Source organism: Aphis gossypii, chromosome 1, assembly GCF_020184175.1.
Source record: "Aphis gossypii isolate Hap1 chromosome 1, ASM2018417v2, whole genome shotgun sequence".
Taxonomy (NCBI): Eukaryota; Metazoa; Arthropoda; class Insecta; order Hemiptera; family Aphididae; genus Aphis; species Aphis gossypii.
In genome coordinates, this window is record NC_065530.1 from 3,968,802 (window position 1) to 3,987,650 (window position 18,849).

Genomic DNA, 18,849 nt, shown 5'->3' on the forward strand with positions numbered 1-18,849 from the left:
AATGTATTTTATATTTATAATGTATTACAATATTTAATTCTAAACTGGCCTAGCAACAGTGGAGTAGTTTGTTTTTATGAATGAAAAACGCAAAATATTTGGAATTGATCAGTCATAAAACTTATGTTGCTAGAATTTATATTATACATTATTGGAGCTCAGTTCTAAGTCAATCGTAACAGCTAGGTAGCCATTATAGTAATATTATTATATATACCTTGTTTTATGTATAATATGTAGTTAATAGTTATTTTGGAAATCGTGAATAAAACAATAATGTGAAACGAGTGACAATTATTCTGTTATTTAACTTTAAGTCATTATTTTACCATTCTGACAGAGTTATTATATTTTATGTCCTAAGCAACCACAAAAACCTTAACACAGTTCGCATAACAAACATTATAACGAAAAACGTAATCGTATTGTGAATATGACAAAATCTTTTATAGTGGCCTTTAATCCAATTTCAGTGTTATCAAAAATTTTTGGAATCATAAGCATTACGTATACCTTTGATAGTTAATGCATTAATATATAAAGATTTTAAAAACAGAAAATAATTTGCTTAAATACCAGGTTTTTCATTGGTTTATGATATTTAAAATATTCTCAGAAACAACTTTTCAATAATCCAAATAAATATAATATCTTTAAAATACATACGTTGACAAAACATAATAACCAAATAGGATAATGTTATATAATTACAAAATTCGTCTATTAATTAGCTAATTGAAAAAAAAGACACATTATTGTAAATATTGTTTTATCATTATTGTATAACTGGATACATTATGTTACGTATCAATTCAGGAGCAAATAATACATACCGATTGTGTTTTAAGTTAGAAATTCACATAAAATGAGTTATAGTATTTATTTAATTTTGTTTTAACAGTTTTTTATATTACTCAAGACAACATTGGCCACATCTGTACAAATTAAACAACATCCATACGTAGTTAAATTTAACAACACGTACAATTCATATTTAAAGGTCGAGTACTTAAACATGAATGAATAAGTATATAAGGTTTAGCTGAATCACAAAATATCAAATTTTAGTTTATATGATACCATTCAATTCTTCTTATGCATTCATTTTAAATCTTTTTTTTTTTAATGTTTTGACGTACTTGTGTTAAAAATGTTGTTTTTGATAAGTATCTTATAATCTTTTAGATTGTATATCATATATCATATATTATTTTGTCATACATATCATACAGAATCTTAATCTGATTAATTTATCATTAATATTTTAAGGCTTTAGCAATTACGTAAATTAATTAGTATTAAATTTTTTTTTGTAAATAAATCGAATTTTTAATTAGTATAATTAAATGGATGTAATTATTGTATTTTATCAATATTTAAAGTTCTAAATAATAAGCAAGAAATTTTAAACTTATTGATGACTATACATTTGAATTATAAAATATATAACAGTGACATTTGTTGTGTTATTTATTACAAGATTGAATAATTATAATATTGTTATATTAGTCTTCTATCAATATCAAAACATAGATGTAAGCAGTATGAGTATAACCAAGTATAGGTATTTCTTCTCTATGATAAACCTAGTTTTTTTTATAGAAACCATGATGAAAATTGATATTTTAGTATAGAACTTACATTATAATAATATGTTTTATTTTTTTACAAATCATTCATAAAATATACACGAATAATATATATATATATATACACACACATAAACAAACAAAAATACTATACTAATTAAATGTATTATATTGTGTTTCTAATAAACGCTTACTAAATACTAAAAATAAATATTATAATATAATATATTCATTAAATAGAAAATAATAAAATAATATTGTTGATAATAGTTAAAAAAAAAATAAACTTTTAAGAAAAATAATTTTTCTTGTACAATACATTTTATCATATAAGTATATAACATTCATTATTTACTTTATAATTAAATACCTACATAGAAACACGAAGATTTTTGAATTTACTCAATAATTGTTTAATTTTAAAACTTCGTCATTTTTGCTATACTATGTATTATTTATTATTCTATAAATAAATATCACAACATACAAAAAAAAAAAAAAATTAAGGACATAAATTACACGACTATGTATTATAAGTCATGTTAATATTATATTATAATAGTTTTGTATAAAACGACTGAGTTTTGTATAGTAATAATAGTAATATACATATTAAGTAGCCGTTCGTTATATATATTATAACATAATACATTATTTGTTTATAAGACGTGTATTTTATCATAATACTGGTATGTGTAAATATTTTGGGAACGATAGTCGCCCTGCGCGGTGCGTTTTGAAAAGTGACATCGTTCGCACAACAGTCGGTTTTATTTTTAAGTTTGAAATGGAATGTTCATATTCTGATCGATATCTTATTGCCAGTATACATATACGCTTAACGTGTGTACTATAACTTGATGGTGGAAATTGGATGCACCACCGTAGAACTTGATGGTCTCTTTTTTGGCTCTTCCATCTGCTTCTGTCCCTCGACGCTGTTCTTCATGCCATAAAATACGTATATGAACAATCCAATTAACAACCAAATGGCAAAACGGATCCAGGTGTGTATGTCGAGTTTCATCATCAAGTAAACGTTCAATAAGATGCTTATGCACGGTATGAGTGGAACCAGCGGTACCTGTGAAAACAGGGCAAGAGAGTTTTAAATTTTTGAGTTTATGAAAAGGAATTTCTATGTATGCATAATAATAGCTATGAAATACTACAAGTTGATAAAAAAAATTTTACAAGACATCTTTTCAATGATTTTTCTTTCATATTTGTAGATTATTTACTTATCAAACAAGTTTTTAAAAAAGAGCTATACTTCTTAATGTATTACAACATTTAAACAATTAATTTTCACTGGATATTCTTTAGATAAAAACGAGTTAAAAAAATATATATATGGTTGTAAAATACATAAATGGTTACTTTCATGGCTAAATTATGTTATTATTATATCAATTGAGGTTAATAATAATTCGCACCTTAAACGAAAGTTCTTTGGTCGATTGGGGTTGTCTGGAGAGTAATAGCAACAAAAGTAAAAGCACAACGGCTAAAATAGCGCTTGTGTACGCCGCAACGTCGTTGCTACTTGCTAAACCTTCTTGTTGGACGGTGATGAAGCAAAACACAGCAGACGTAAAAACTATAAAATGACAAGCAACGCATTAATAATATTATACAAAATAATCGATCATTGGCGAGTTATTTCGTTTAGATACGTACTGTACAACATAGTGATGATCGTGGCCACACTCTCGGTTTCTTCATTGGCGTATTTAATGTTGGACAGGTTAAAGTACTTTACCACAGTCTTGATGATGGTTTCTGTGAAACTGCTGGTCTCCAATTCATCGTTACCTTTGATTACAAACTCCACGTCCGAGTCGTTTTTGTACCTTAACACTAGCACACAAATGCACACGATCGAGTACGCCAATAATGTGCCGATCGACATCATATCGATCAGCTGTTCCAGATTGAAAATTGCTGACATAATGCCTGTGGATGGCGATAAATTAATCACATAGAGTCAGTATCGTACACACTGATTATATATTGTAAAATAACAATAATATTTTATTTACCCGCAAGCAATCCCGACAACAGAGTGGCTAATAGAGGTGTCTGGTACTTTGGGTGAATATCAGAGAACATGCTGAACAGGAGACCGTCACAGGACATAGCGTATAGAATTCTCGGCAATGGAAACATGGTACCTATGAGACTGTGAAAATTCGTGGTTTATCGTGATTAAAATTATGATTCTTGATAAACGCAACCTACCTGGTAAACAGAGCGAAGATAGCGCCAGAAGAAACAATCCATTTTATTGTTGTCCAGCCGAGATGGTCGTAGACGTAGGGGAACGGCGCGTCAGCGTCCTATAATATGCCGAGTGTTAAGTTATAAATAGTTCGAAATTTTAAAATACGAACTTTGTTCTTAATATTTTTGAAAATAAAAACATTGATAAAAATATTATAAACTGTTACCTGTCTAACATTATATATATATATATATATATTTCTTATTTCTTATAAAAGAATAAAAGTGATTAATAAATATATATATGTAGTCAGACCTGAAAGTAACGAAAGATTAAAAAAATGGGTGTTTAATAATATAAAGGTAGGCATAAATATCTACTACCCATAATATTTGATTATTTTAGCATAGGGCTATATGTATATTTATAACACAAAAACATCTAATTCATATATATGTGTATGTGAATTTTTCCATGAAATAACATACACTTATGTTGCTAATACTATTCTTTTAAGACTAAAAAATTTTTTTGGAAACATTCCATAAACAAAGAGAGAATTTGGTTTACAGAATGATTGAAATATTTACCTGTTTATAATATGGCCACATGAGAGTTAACACCGAACTGATACAGCAGTATGCAAAAGTTATGATGGACAACGACAATATGATGGCCAACGGAATGTCACGTTTCGGTTTTTTCGCTTCTTCTCCTGTACACAGAAAGTATTCAATCGTTGTTATAGTTGTATAATTCAAAGATAATTAAATCATTGATTATTTATTCTTATTCGTCATTCACCTGTCGTTGCTACTGTGTCGAAACCGATGAATCCATAAAAACATTTTGCAGCCCCTGCAGTTACTCCGGCCCATCCAAAAGGCATAAAACCACCTTCGCCGCCTTTTACGTTCTTCGGAATGTCTTGTTTTGGTATATTCCAATTGTATAAATTAACTATGATCAACAATAACAAATAATTATTATATCAACACATATCATATCATTGATGTGTATACTTTTATACAATTTATATTAAATTATAAATTACCTTTGAATAATCCGGTTATAACGACGGTAGCTACGGTTAATAAATTAACGACTGTAAATATGTTGTTAATCATTGTGGATTCTCGAACTCCCCACGATAGTAAGACTGTAATGTTTATCGGTTAAATAATGTTATAAGATAACTAAATAAAATATGTTATAATGTTATTACGTGATTCGTGTTTATTACAACTTACTCGATAATAGTAATACAACGCTAAATGACAAAAAGTCTGGAAACTCGGACAAAAAACTGACATTCATGGGGAAGAGTTCGGTCATTGTTCTTTTCATGGGATACTCTAACAAAGCGTCGATGTAGTTACTTAGACCTTTGGCGACGCTCGCAGTACCTGTAATAAAACAAATTAATTAACTACATTCTAATTTTTAAGGCATTCCAATAGGGTTTCGAAATCTTCACGTTTTCATCATAAAACTATAATATAATTTTGTTTTGTAAATTTCAAAATATCGTAAATAAAAATTGAACATTATAAAATATTCCACAACATTTTTAAATGTATAGGTGTATCATATTTATAATTGTTCGAGTTCGTTACATTTTAAATCACTAATTTTCAGTTCTTCGTCTTAATTATTTGCACATACTCTTTTATTTTAATTCGTACTGTTTCTAGAAGAATAATTTCAAAGACTCGTATTATTGTATAAATCAAATCATACAATTGGATAAAAAAAATGATATGATTATACTGATGTACTATATTATATTTTGAACAGTTATTGATATAATAATATAATATGCTTAAATATATAAAGTAAATATATTATGCATTAGTTGTTTTAAAAATTAAAATAAGTATCAATTATTATTTAATTCAGTCATATTGTTCATTTTTTATATTTTTTAAATTTTTTAATTGACGAAATTTAAACGCAAAAAACCGTTATTTAATATTATAATAGATATAGTATGTTTTAGATAAGCGTTAGGATATAATTTCTAAGGCTTTATTATCGTTTCAGTTAGCGTCTGACAACATAGTTAAAAAGGTAATATGTGGTAATTACGTAAACGATGTACAGGGTGATTATTTTATAAAAGTGTTCTAGAAATATTAAAGGAAATACATTTATGTTTTAAATCATTATTATGCTAAGTTTTAATGAAAATATTTGTATGTAAACATTTGTCAATGTTTATCATCACTACCTAATTGTTCTGCACCTAAATGTAAGGTTAAGATCATTTTTAACAATATGCTTAGGCATTTATGAAATATTGATAATAATTCCCAATTGATTGTTTACCCCATATGAGCTCGATAGGTCTAAACTTCACTTACCAATGACGTATTCGAGTATCAGATTCCATCCAATAACGAACGCGACAAATTCGCCAACTCCGACGTAACTGTAAACGTAAGCCGACCCGGCTTTTGGCACTCGCGCTGCGAATTCAGCATAACACAGACCTGCGGATATAATAAGATAATTACATAATATATTATTGAACTGTTGAGTCATTAACAATATTGACATTATTTCCGGTTTGGACTAGTTAGGGTGCTCAGACGTCCTACAGTGTAATAATTCTTTTCGATACGACGGCTATGGCATTATATTATTATATTATACAATTTCAAAAACCTATTGAAGAATAAAATTATTTATGACAGGAGAAAAATCATTTATTGATTTTTAACATTTTTTTCACAAATTCAATTTTTTTTTGTAATATTATATTGTATTGTGTATCATAATTTTTATTTTATTTTTCAATTTGTGTAAGGTTTATGAAAAACGGTAAAAATATATAAAATACGTAGTAAAATTGAGTTTATTAATTTACTGTAATATCAATGATACGTGATTAATACAACTCGTTTTTATTGTATGGATAAATGATAAAATATAACTGGCGTTCTTTATTCAAACACAGAGTTCTATTATTTAATAAATTAAAATTTTTTTTCAATAAATATTTATTTATTTTATCTCACCTGCAAAAGCTGATGCAAAGGCGGCCAAAATGAACGATAGCACAACCGCCGGACCGGCGTCTGTTTTAGCTACAGCTCCAGCGAGTACGTATACGCCCACACCCAATGTTGACCCTACACCAAGTGCCGTCAAGTCTACCAGATTGAGGACCCTGGCTAGTTTTTCCTTGCCTGGTTGATCAATCACTACGTCGTTGTCGCTTTTACGTCTAGACATCACCTGTATTAGTTTTTCTCGCTATAAAAAAAAAAATAATAATAAATAAACAAAATCATCGATTATATATTATTTACGTTTGGTATTTCACAATATTATCAACAGAATAAATTGTTACGAGTCAATGTTACTCATCGAGTTTCCATTAAACTTGATTTATATCGTATATTCTACAAGTAATAATAGTCAAGTGTAATCTAAAAATTCAAGAGTTTTTCTTCTTAGGTTGAAAAAAAGAAATAACACATATAATAATATAAATTATGTTTCAAAAAAATAAAGACAAATTATTAGTATGAGTATTTTAATAAGAAATTACTTCAAGAATTATTACTCGTTCATTAGTATTATAACTTATAAGTCATTATAATAAAAAACGGCAAATTTTTAAGTATTTATTTATTTTTTTTTTTATGTATTACTTCTTTTTAGCTTACAAATGAGTGAATTGAGTTCATGGGCGCATTATTAACCTTTATTTAAATATTTTTAGTAATATATAACTTCAATGAAATATAATGAAAACATTTATAATAACTATAAGTAATAAGATAATTATTTGAAATAAGCAATCGGAAAATTTTTTATTAAAATATGTATTACTTCTTTTAACTTTTAAAATTCAATTTAAAATATATTTAAAATTATACATTCAAATTCTTAATTTAAGTACTTACTGTTTTACTGGATATTATCTAATCATTTTTATTTCCGATCCCTCGTATTAGTAAATTATAACATGTAATCAAAATTAACAGTGGTAGAAGTACCAGATCATTTATATTTTATAAGAAAATTAGCACAGTCTTTAGAAAATACTAAAATTTAAATATATGCTGTTAAATCGTTGAGAATTTAATATAAAATAAATTTTTAAATAAACATTTTCTTTACATATTTTACTCCGCATTTCTCGATAAATCCACACAATTAATTTAGTATAAAATTTAAATCATTTAATTTTAATTCTTCGTTTTGGAATATTTTGAATAGCAATAATATATTCTTTAGTTATTTTTTTGTAATAATTCAGGTTATGCATTTTTTATATTATTTTTAATGATTTTACGTCCATAAATAACTAAGCAAACAATTTGAAATGATATATTTAATTATATTAAAACAAAATTTAATATTTATAATATATTTCACAAAATTGTTGTTAAATTGCTTACAGATGTTTTTTAATCGTTATTATATAATAATAGTTATAAATAATTTTTATTATAAAATAAACACTATAATATAGGTATTATCATTTAGTATATATTATAAAATTTAAATATAATTTGTACAATATACAATCAATGGCATTATTTAAAAAATAAACAATCGTTTATAGTTTTTAATATTTATAAATAAACAAATAATTACAATGTTGCATATTGTTGTAAATAATATCATAATTTATTATCGTTGAGTTGTGATAATGAATTGAGATACATATAATGCTATTACGTTATAGGAAATGTAATAATATTATTTTGCTGCTTAATATGTTAATAGGAATTCAATTGAAATGATTTAAATAATGTGCAACAATTTATAATTTTTTAAATAATTAAAATACTTATAATGATTGTAATATAAATTAATTATGTTTTAAAATTAAAATACAAACATTGCAATTATAAATTTAAAATTATAATACGCACTTTATTATAGCCGTTATCTATATAATCACGATTGTAATAAAGTTATTATTTTCATATAAGATAACACGATATATGACTATTTAGTTTAGTTAAAAATAAATTATGTCTGTTAAAACGCAATTATAAAGATGACTTCCTAATTAAAAAAAAATTTATTTAAATATGTTTTCTGAATATCACATAGTGTATATAAAAACGTATATACCTATTAAGTATGAAGTTTACAAAAATATTCTTTCTACTCAAAATAAAATATTATTTATTTAGTTTTAATTTAAAATATGACATCTTTTATTATTTAGGTTAAAAATATATACCCAAGGTTTAGGACAATGTGTTTTATAATATTACTGCAAATATTTGCCATTTAATGAATATACATAAAATAATATGCATAGTAGTATAGTACCTACTGTATAATACACTACTAATTAATAATGGTTTAACAAGGGTTTGTTTTATCGAAGCTTTAATCGCTCATAAGTGCACGATTATGCAAGAGAAGAGTTCACGTGTTTAGCACAAGCCGTTACATTCATTTATTATAACACATTTTCTTTATTTAATTATTCAGTAAGAGATAATATTATATCCATAAAATTAAACTTAAAAACTAGTTAAATTTATTATGTAAAATATATATTGTTATACTAAATGATGAGCTATTTTAAATCTATTATTGTTTTTCTTTATAAAAATAATGGTATCTATTTAGTTGTTACTACTGTTTAATATAATTTAATACATTGAATTGAAGTTTAAACATTTTATAATTTAAATGTTATAACTGTGGCAATGATTCTCCTGGAAAACTTTAAGAACAGATTATAATACATTAGTATATTACTAACAATTATATATAAACGTGAGTGCAAAAATGCATAGGTACTACAAAATGTGGCTTCAAGTTAAAATACGATTATATTAGCTTATGTATGTAACAAATACATTTACTAAGGTTTCTAGTATATTTTACTTTCCAGTAAGGCGTGTTTTGATCTAAAAGTCTATATGGTATAATATAAAATAAAATATATATTATATTATAAACATAATATACACAAATTTTATTTTAGTAAATTGCTAATAACGTTTTTTTAAGGTTAATTTGGTTAAATTATTATTATATTGGTTGTATGAAAGTATAACTGTATAATAATCATTGATAATATATACTTAATATACTATTTTAATTTAAATGTTATCTGTGACTTAAAATATTTTATACTTCTATTACTTAAATGTTTAAATATTATCTTATGTAACTGATTTTTCTATATTATTCTTTTTTTTTTGAGATCATCAGTTATAAAAACGTCATATCAATATAGTTATTCCTTATCATTACTTATCAGTTATTAATAATATAAACTATATGATAATATTTTTTTATTTAAGATTCTAACTAAAATTCCATGATATTATTTATAACCTTATGATTATACGTTTATAATAAAAAAAATTAAAATCCGAAAAAAATATAATAATATCCTATACGGTTTTAATATTTAAGAAACTAGGATTTACAAATAACATGACTAAGAATATTAAACATGTATATTAAGCATGTAGGGCACTATGTATTATGTAGTATGTATATTATAGTGTAATATATATATTTTTTAAGCTATTTTCACGTATTTTGAACATTTAAAATATGTTTATTAGTTTATATATTTTAAACTTAATAAAAAAAACTAAAGTCGACAATAAATTGCCATTACACATGATAAATTAATTCGAATTGGATTCATACATTGTAAATATAAATTTTTCCTTATTGATTAATCATTTGGTACAAAGTACACTATATAATTTATTGTTTGTGGACCAATAATTATATATTCCTAAAACAAAACTGTTGCAATAATACTATTATACAAGTAGTTATACTATTTATTGTCTAATTGTATTCTATATAAGTATTAAGTATCACTGTTGTCTTTAACTACAACAGTGATGATATTTTTATATTTGCATAAATATATTATACACTTTGAAAATATTTGTATGGGAATACCATGGCGTTTATAAAATATATGAGTATAAAAGCAAAATTAATATTTTTATCTATATATATGTAATAAATGATCGGTGTTTAAAAATATATCTATATGAAAATCTATCCATCTATTAATAACAATTATATAACCTAGATTGCGTCAAGTATTATAAAACTATACGAATACAAAAACACGAACAGCTAATAAAAAGTTGGTTTTTTTTAATATAAACCTATGTTTACACATAAATACATTATTAATGTTTTATATTTTAATATTAATACATAGAAAATTTACCAGTTTATAAACGTATACCATATTATAGATTTTTGCTATTTTTCTAAGCGATTCTAAAAAATATTCATAAACAACATTTTGTCATCAGTTAATATTTGCGTAATAATTTCGGAAAAATTACAGGAAAAAAATATAACCAAGCACACGTCATCGTCATTTAAATGACTATAACATATTCGACATAGGTCTGTAAATTAAATTAAATAAAAATAAATATAATATGACGAAACTAATATTTCCTTGCACGAGTTTCGTGACGTATCACAACATTTCATCTATACAAAATGAAATACACCAATATAGTAATATATTATGGCCATTTTTGGATATTTTAGTATTTTTCAGAACTATGTTTCACCTTGAGCACAATCAAAATACTCCGAAAACTACAAGACTTATCATTTATTAGTTATAACATTCAAAAAAAAGTTTTTATAATTTTTGGTCTAAAGCGATAGTTTTGAAATGTTTTAAGAAACTTTAAAATATGAAATTTTGTAGAGCTTGTCTGATGATCTTGAATAAATTGGCAAAATCGAATACATTTAATTGATTATTTATTATTTTATCTTACCTACCCAACTTTTATATTACATTATCATGATTTGTTTTAGTGAAATATTCCTGAATCATTATTTACATACAGTCAAATATTATTACGACACATGGTTGTACTATTGATGATATTATTAATACAACGAATGGCTATAGGCTACGTGATATTGACGAATCTCCAAAAATGACTCGTTACAATAGAACCGAGACCATCTTCATAGGTATCGAGTTAAACTTTCGTCTGGTCTTTGTCTATTTTTATTTATCGCCGTGCCACTGTAGACGAAGTGCACTCAGACGACCGGCGGCGACGGCTGATGCAATGATAATGACACGCGAGAACGTCAGCCAAAAAACGTATGAACTGTGTCGATCTCAGGATAGGCGGTATTTTTGTTATACGGTTGAGCAACGATGAATATAATATATATAAAGGAACAAAAATAAATAATTAAAACGGAAGCCGTGATCACGTACTGTTGACCAGACAACAATAAATTGCTCAATATTGATATATTATTTAAAATTTTAGTAGGTATAAATATTTGGTTATCCTATAAACTATCTTTGATTATACTCGTAATTGGGTAGAAGTAACAAAATCCTCAAAAAATTTCCTCGATGTGCAAATTTTTAATTAAGTATAATAATTATATACATTATATGTAGGTAGGTAATCAATTCAAAACTGCTCTAAAATAATAATATTGTGATTCCTTGAACTTTGCATTTCCGATCTTATGCACACTTAACATTTACATTATAGTATACAATTATTATAATATTATGTATTGTGTGCATTATATTTCTGCTACGTTTTACATTTCGATCTCGCAATGAATCCGACAAAAACGTCCGCCGTCGCCGTCTGGAGCCAGACGAATTGATTTTTAATTGCTACGTTACGCCAACTCATAGAAAAAAAAAAATATGTGTAAGTATATAAATGAGTTATAGGTCGATGGGGTGGCGCCTAAATGATTTCTGACGCTTAAATTATATTGTACGACCGAACTCGTCTGATGATGGTCAATAATAATATTATATACGCTAAATTTATAGAATATTATGTTTGTAATTATAACTGTTATGCTATATGTTTGTTTTATTTACTTATTTATTATTATTTTTTTTCGAGTATTAAAACTGTACACGCAGCTAAAAAATCGTACAAGTGTTTTCTGTGTACGACTATATGGTAATATACAACCACGATGTTCCGGTTTTTTATAACTTATATCGATCGATTGGCCGATGTAGAACGTATAACATTAGGTTTATTTTTTTATATCAGAACATTATAATCATTCTTTTATCCAAAAAACTGAAAAACGCAAAATAGGTCAAAAAAAGTTTAAGAAAAAAAAATATTCAACAGAAAATATCATTTTTTTTTTTTTTTTTGTCTTATGGTAGATGTTTCATTCTAAGCACTAGGTATGATATATTATTTTTTAAGAACACAGAATACTCTAATATCATAATGTATAATCTTTTAGTTTATAATAACTTTAACTATAATAACGATTTATAGACATTATCTATAGTAAAAATTACTTATTAGTATTCACCTAAATTTCAATATATTATATAATTACACTACTGCAGTACACTAAAGTACAAGATTATCAAAGAGATTTTTACCTACAGATATATACCAAAAAATACCATTATCATTGTTATAGTTACTTTAATATTTTTAAAACAATAATATATTAGAAACCTTTATTATAACAGGTAGTTATACTTTACAGATTTAATCTTATAATAATATGCTATTATATTTGTTCGTATGTGTAGATAAACAACTCGCATAAAGCACAGCCATTTTTTAAACAAGTAGTTTAAAATATCTTAGTTTAAGTTTTTAACTCTCAATCAAAAATAAATGAAAGTATCACCTAAAATATTCATATCAAGTATATGGCATCATCGATGACGTTATTAATTATTTGAAGAGCAATAAATCTAATTTTCGTTTTGTTAAATTTATCTATACCTATTTTATGACGTTCAGTAATTATTTTAATGCACAATTATAAACTTGTAATCTTTTATCAGTCTAAGAAAACACAAACATAACAGAACAATATGTAGAGTGAATAATTTTTCAATAATATTATTGTTATGTGAAATCATTTGAATTTACGAAAAATATGCGAAGTATTGTCTCGAAGCGAGAACTCTGTTATTTCTTGAATTATAGATAACGATTATCATGATCAGGATATCAACTATTATATAGATAGGTACACGTTTATAATATCTGGATCTAATTGTAATATTGTTGTCGGTTACCAATATTAAATTTGTAATAATTTATATTTAAACGTTTAGAATATCCAGACAAGGCGAACAAAAAGAATAACTATTTGATTACTGCTCGCATTGTCATATAAATACGTGAAATTGTCAATCGAATATGCTTAACATTATATTATTTACTAACAAAGTACAATTCCGATTATTGCGTAATAAGTTTTTGTCGAAGTCTCTTGGAAGTAAAATAAGCACGTAATGTTATTTGTTCAAATGATTAGTGTAAATAACAATATTAATTCGTTCAATTGAAAAGAGAAAGTTACAACTCTTAAGTTATTAATTTAAAATAAAATATAATCACGAATGATTGAACTGTACATTAATTGTTGATCTTGGATTGGAGTCGAGATACTGAGAATCAATTTATTTTAAGTCTTAAAAAAAGTAAAAGCTATGAAATATTTAAACTTAATGTATCTATTTTATTGTTAGATATTAGATAGAAATTCTATCTGTAAAAATGATAGAAGTTTATAATTTTCAAATTATCTTTACAAATTGAGTTTAATAAGTTTCAATTACAGTTTTAATAAGTGAATTTTATAATAAATTATATTTTACAACATTTAACTAATACATATTTGGATATACATAAATAAATGTGTAGGTTTTTGAAAAAATTAAAAATAATATAATAATTATTCAATACGAGCAGACATATTGTTAAATTCGACGAGTAAAAGATAACGTATCTACGGTTTTATCCTACACACGGTGGCTTGAAAAACAATATAATATAGGTAATGTATCTAATATCTACCCTATTGCATGTCATGATTTGTAAAATATGTATAAAAGTACAGACAGATTGAAATAGTGTAAGTACTATAAGTCCCGTATAAATGGATAAATAAAATTACATACATAGATACACATATGACCGGTTTTGTGGTGCGTAGCAGGCTGATTAGCAAATACCAAGAAATGTATACATACTAAAAAATTCTCTAGCCATAAACGTATAATTATTTTATGCTTTCAGTTACACATACCAATTTATTTTATTTTTTTTTTTTCGGAACATTTTCTACTGCGTAGTAGGTAAGTAAGACGTTTCGCACTCGAAACGAAGACAGCTTACTGTAGACCAACACGATCATCACTGGTGTATGCGTATAGTGTATTTGATTTTCACAATTTAAAGTTATGTTGTTAAGATTGATCAACGCAATACGCGTCGTGATGGCTTAATATAAAATTATATCACACGTATATAGTGTAATAATTATGTTTATCGCGTTTATACAGGATAGGTATAAGTACCTACTTGCTACTGATATTGTAAAGATATTTTGACAATATAATTCTCTTACTGGTTTCAATGAATAATATGACAGAGATACAATATACAATGAAATAATAAAACGAGATTACGCACTATATGTTATTAATTTGTTGATATTATTAGACATTTCATTTCCGCGATCAATATGATTATATGAATCAAATTTTACAAAACATAATATTTTTTGGGTATAGGTTGATATCAACACAATGTTCGGCGAAATTTATATAGTGTCACATGTTATAATGGCCAATTACAAAAATTATACTAGACGCACGTAAGTATTTATTATATGCATATTATTATTCATTATATTAAACCATATTTACGTCTTATTTCTTCTCTACACTCATTGCGGACATTGATCTGCCCACGTTAAACCGCGTTAAGATAATCTGAATATTAATAATACAGATTTATGAGTGTAATAAATTATTCGTTTTAACATGCTATTGTGAAATGAAATTCTTTTGCTCCCTTTAATAATTCCTAAGTTTACATATACCACTCCGCTGAATTTATATACCCGTATCCAAATATTGTTGACTTTACTTTGGTTGAAGGACATAATAATATGTATTGAGTAAAGAGATGTCCTTGATTCTTGACAAATTCAACCTATCTATTTCATACGATCAACTAATAAAAGTATACACGAGTTTAGTTTAGATAAACATATTTATAAGTGCACGATGTATTATATTTTATTATTTTATCTACAGCCATGCAAAAACTGAATGACGTCGTTGAAAGTTGAAGCTATAGACAGTTATTATTGTCTACACAAATTATTATTTCACATCAAATTTCGAATAACTTATCTAAAACCTTATTCTACGTTAGTTATATCTATCGTTCAAACGATGTCATTGATATTATATAAAGAAAAAAATCAATTATTTAACTATTTAACTGTTATTCATCTTTTGTACCATTAACGAAACGTAGAATTGTAATAATCTTAATTTTAAAAGTTGATCGAGTCTCGAGTTTCTACGTCTGCCCTTACATCTGATAATGGTTTCGAATTTCAAATTTATTCAAATTCAAATTATTTATTTTTCCATATCAGATTTTACATTTAGACTATATATAATATGTTTTAGTCTTGTAATATATTGTAAATAACATCAAATTATACTATAAGATAATATTATTATGAACAAATAACAATAAAACATTGGAGAAAGTTGATAACGCTAAAGTAGTAGGATAGATGTTTATGGATCATTAGATGTACAATTACATACTGTAATATAGTGCATAAAATGAAAATGACAAATAATTTAAACGAATTTAATGTGTCGATAATTTGGAAAATACAATAATATACGTGTGTTGTTATTTTTCGAGACCTTGAGCTTCTACTATTACAAACCATACCTATAATGGTATTGCAACGAACAATTTATCACGTCTCGTCAATATAATATATTAGTAATAATGTATATGTCAAAAATATAAACAATACAGACCATGCTAACAGAAGATTACATTATTATAACATGGTGTGGATCGGAAGAAGATTATTATTGCAGAACAAACTAACCCGGTTCTATAGTGTTTGGGTGAAAAATGTACACTTAAAAATGCATTACACATTACACAGAGAGTACATAAGAATATAAAAAAATGGAAAAAAATGTTATTTAGTGCTATAATGTATACGCAACAAAATGGACAATTTATTATTAAATTATTAAATTATGATTTAAACTATAAAGACGAACGAATTTATAGAAAACAATAATGTGTTACGTATAGTATGATTACAGTTAATATAATGAGTGGTTTTATAAAACAATATATATATATATACCATTCCTGATGAACGTTAATACATTCACTAATGCTACCACTAAGCTAAGCTACGTAGTTAAGGAAACTAAACAATATCTGTTACGGATAGATGATATAGATTATAGTACGTATTTTGTTGTACATGTATAAAATGTATCTATGGTAACAATAACTGTGAGTACGATTAATTTTAAATGATTCGATTGATTTGATTATATTTATATATTATAAACAATAATATTGCATTTAAAATAGTGTATGTTTGGATGAGACTTAAATATTTGAGAACTATTAAACCAATTGGTACTAAATTTTACACACGTATTTTTTGAGACACGGAGAATGTTTATAGATTCGTTATTTAACTTTTATATTATAGTTGATATAGGGTGACTTGTACAGTTGTACATGAAATTTGTTTTGGAAAAAAAACTTAATTATTTTTTTTTGTTTGTAAAATATGTAAGGTTACAAAAATAAAATGCGTTATAACGAGATTTTTTTAAATAAAAGAAAATAATATTTTATGTTTAATTTTTGTTTGTTATAGAAATATACACCAAAAGGCAATGACTGTGTGTATGTACTAATATACTTAAAAGACTTAAAATCTTACGCTACAGGCGAATAGCACATTTCGGTCAAATTATTCAATAGATTGTTCGGTTAATGTGTAGGTTTACTTACAATGTATAAAAACGGCATGTCGAAATAGATTACTATCAGATGTAAATATGATATTATTGTTTAATAATATATTCATTATAATTTTAGACTACATAGTATTATTATAATCTTTATTGTAACTGAATGTTGTTATTTATCATACTGTACAAACACATTTATTGTGTAAATAAAAAATCCTGATGTTATAAAATTCGTATTACAAAATTCTATATTATAATATTATATTATATCATTCATATTTATGTGGTTATCAATTATTATGGTGTCATGCATAATATCTTGAATGTGCAATACTCGCGGAACTATATTTTTAAATTTTTTCAAAGAAATTGATATTTCTTGGATGGCCAATAACACGCAGATATAATAAAATATACAAAATATTCACTGATACTCAGCACTATGCAAACAATATTTGAATAATATTTTTCTTTTATTATTAATTTACTAACACCATGAATTACTATGACAACTACAGTATTATATAGCATATTGTATTTCTAGCCAACGACAATTCGAAAAATATAACTACAATAATTTATGATTGATTGCAATCAATCACAGAATATTCGTATTTACATTATCATAAATTGTATGTTATAAATAATTTTAAGTTGATTGTCCCGTATGTTTGGTACAAAGTGTGGGATGTAAATCTGAAATAGCACACTATAATAAACTTTGGCCATATTTTCGATTGATGAATTTATAAATTTCAAAAATTATTTTAAAAATTGAGCTCTTTGACAATATCAGGTGTATTTGGACCTATAGTTTATAAAGAGCGGCTAACTTATCACAAATATATTTCTACATATATTTCTTATCGTAACGTTCTACATAAGTGATATCAAAAAATGAATGTAGAAATTTAATTTTCGCCCATCAAATATAATTTTCCTATTATTATTTAATGTAATATATTTAAAAAAATAATAAATATTATATATTATATAATATATAATAAAAATATAATAAATAATAATAAAATAATATTTTAGATTCTGAGCGGAGTGAGGAATGTATTGGTTTTACAATGATGTTTATTTCTTTTTTATTCTGTAAACACATTTTCTCCCCCTATTTTTGCTCAAAAGTACAAGTGTAACATATTTTTGAAAAGGTAATGTTCTTGAGCTGGTACTTTAAAGAGGTCATTTTTGGATTTTCGAAACGGTATTTGAAATAAAATCTG

The 18,849-nt window shown here is 25.2% G+C and overlaps 1 protein-coding gene across 2 annotated transcripts in view; it reads right to left on the bottom strand.

Annotated features, from left to right (window-relative positions):
- Positions 1–1,742: 1,742 nt before the first annotated feature.
- LOC114128482 (high affinity cationic amino acid transporter 1) overlaps positions 1,743–18,849 on the bottom strand; it is a 28,694-nt gene continuing 11,587 nt past the window's right edge. Inside the window, exons 1-12 of one of the 2 annotated variants that reach the window (XM_050210086.1) lie at positions 14,875–14,966; positions 6,834–7,071; positions 6,177–6,305; positions 5,064–5,219; positions 4,868–4,972; positions 4,618–4,773; positions 4,404–4,528; positions 3,831–3,928; positions 3,632–3,771; positions 3,270–3,545; positions 3,026–3,189; positions 1,743–2,673 (exon numbers count right to left, since the gene is read on the bottom strand). In XM_050210086.1, the coding sequence (XP_050066043.1) occupies positions 2,440–2,673; positions 3,026–3,189; positions 3,270–3,545; positions 3,632–3,771; positions 3,831–3,928; positions 4,404–4,528; positions 4,618–4,773; positions 4,868–4,972; positions 5,064–5,219; positions 6,177–6,305; positions 6,834–7,050 (1,800 nt within the window). In that variant the 5' untranslated portion in view covers positions 7,051–7,071; positions 14,875–14,966 and the 3' untranslated portion in view covers positions 1,743–2,439. Of the gene's footprint in view, positions 2,674–3,025; positions 3,190–3,269; positions 3,546–3,631; positions 3,772–3,830; positions 3,929–4,403; positions 4,529–4,617; positions 4,774–4,867; positions 4,973–5,063; positions 5,220–6,176; positions 6,306–6,833; positions 7,072–14,874; positions 14,967–18,849 lie in introns of those variants that run through there. The other variant, XM_050210082.1, reaches the window with a different exon arrangement.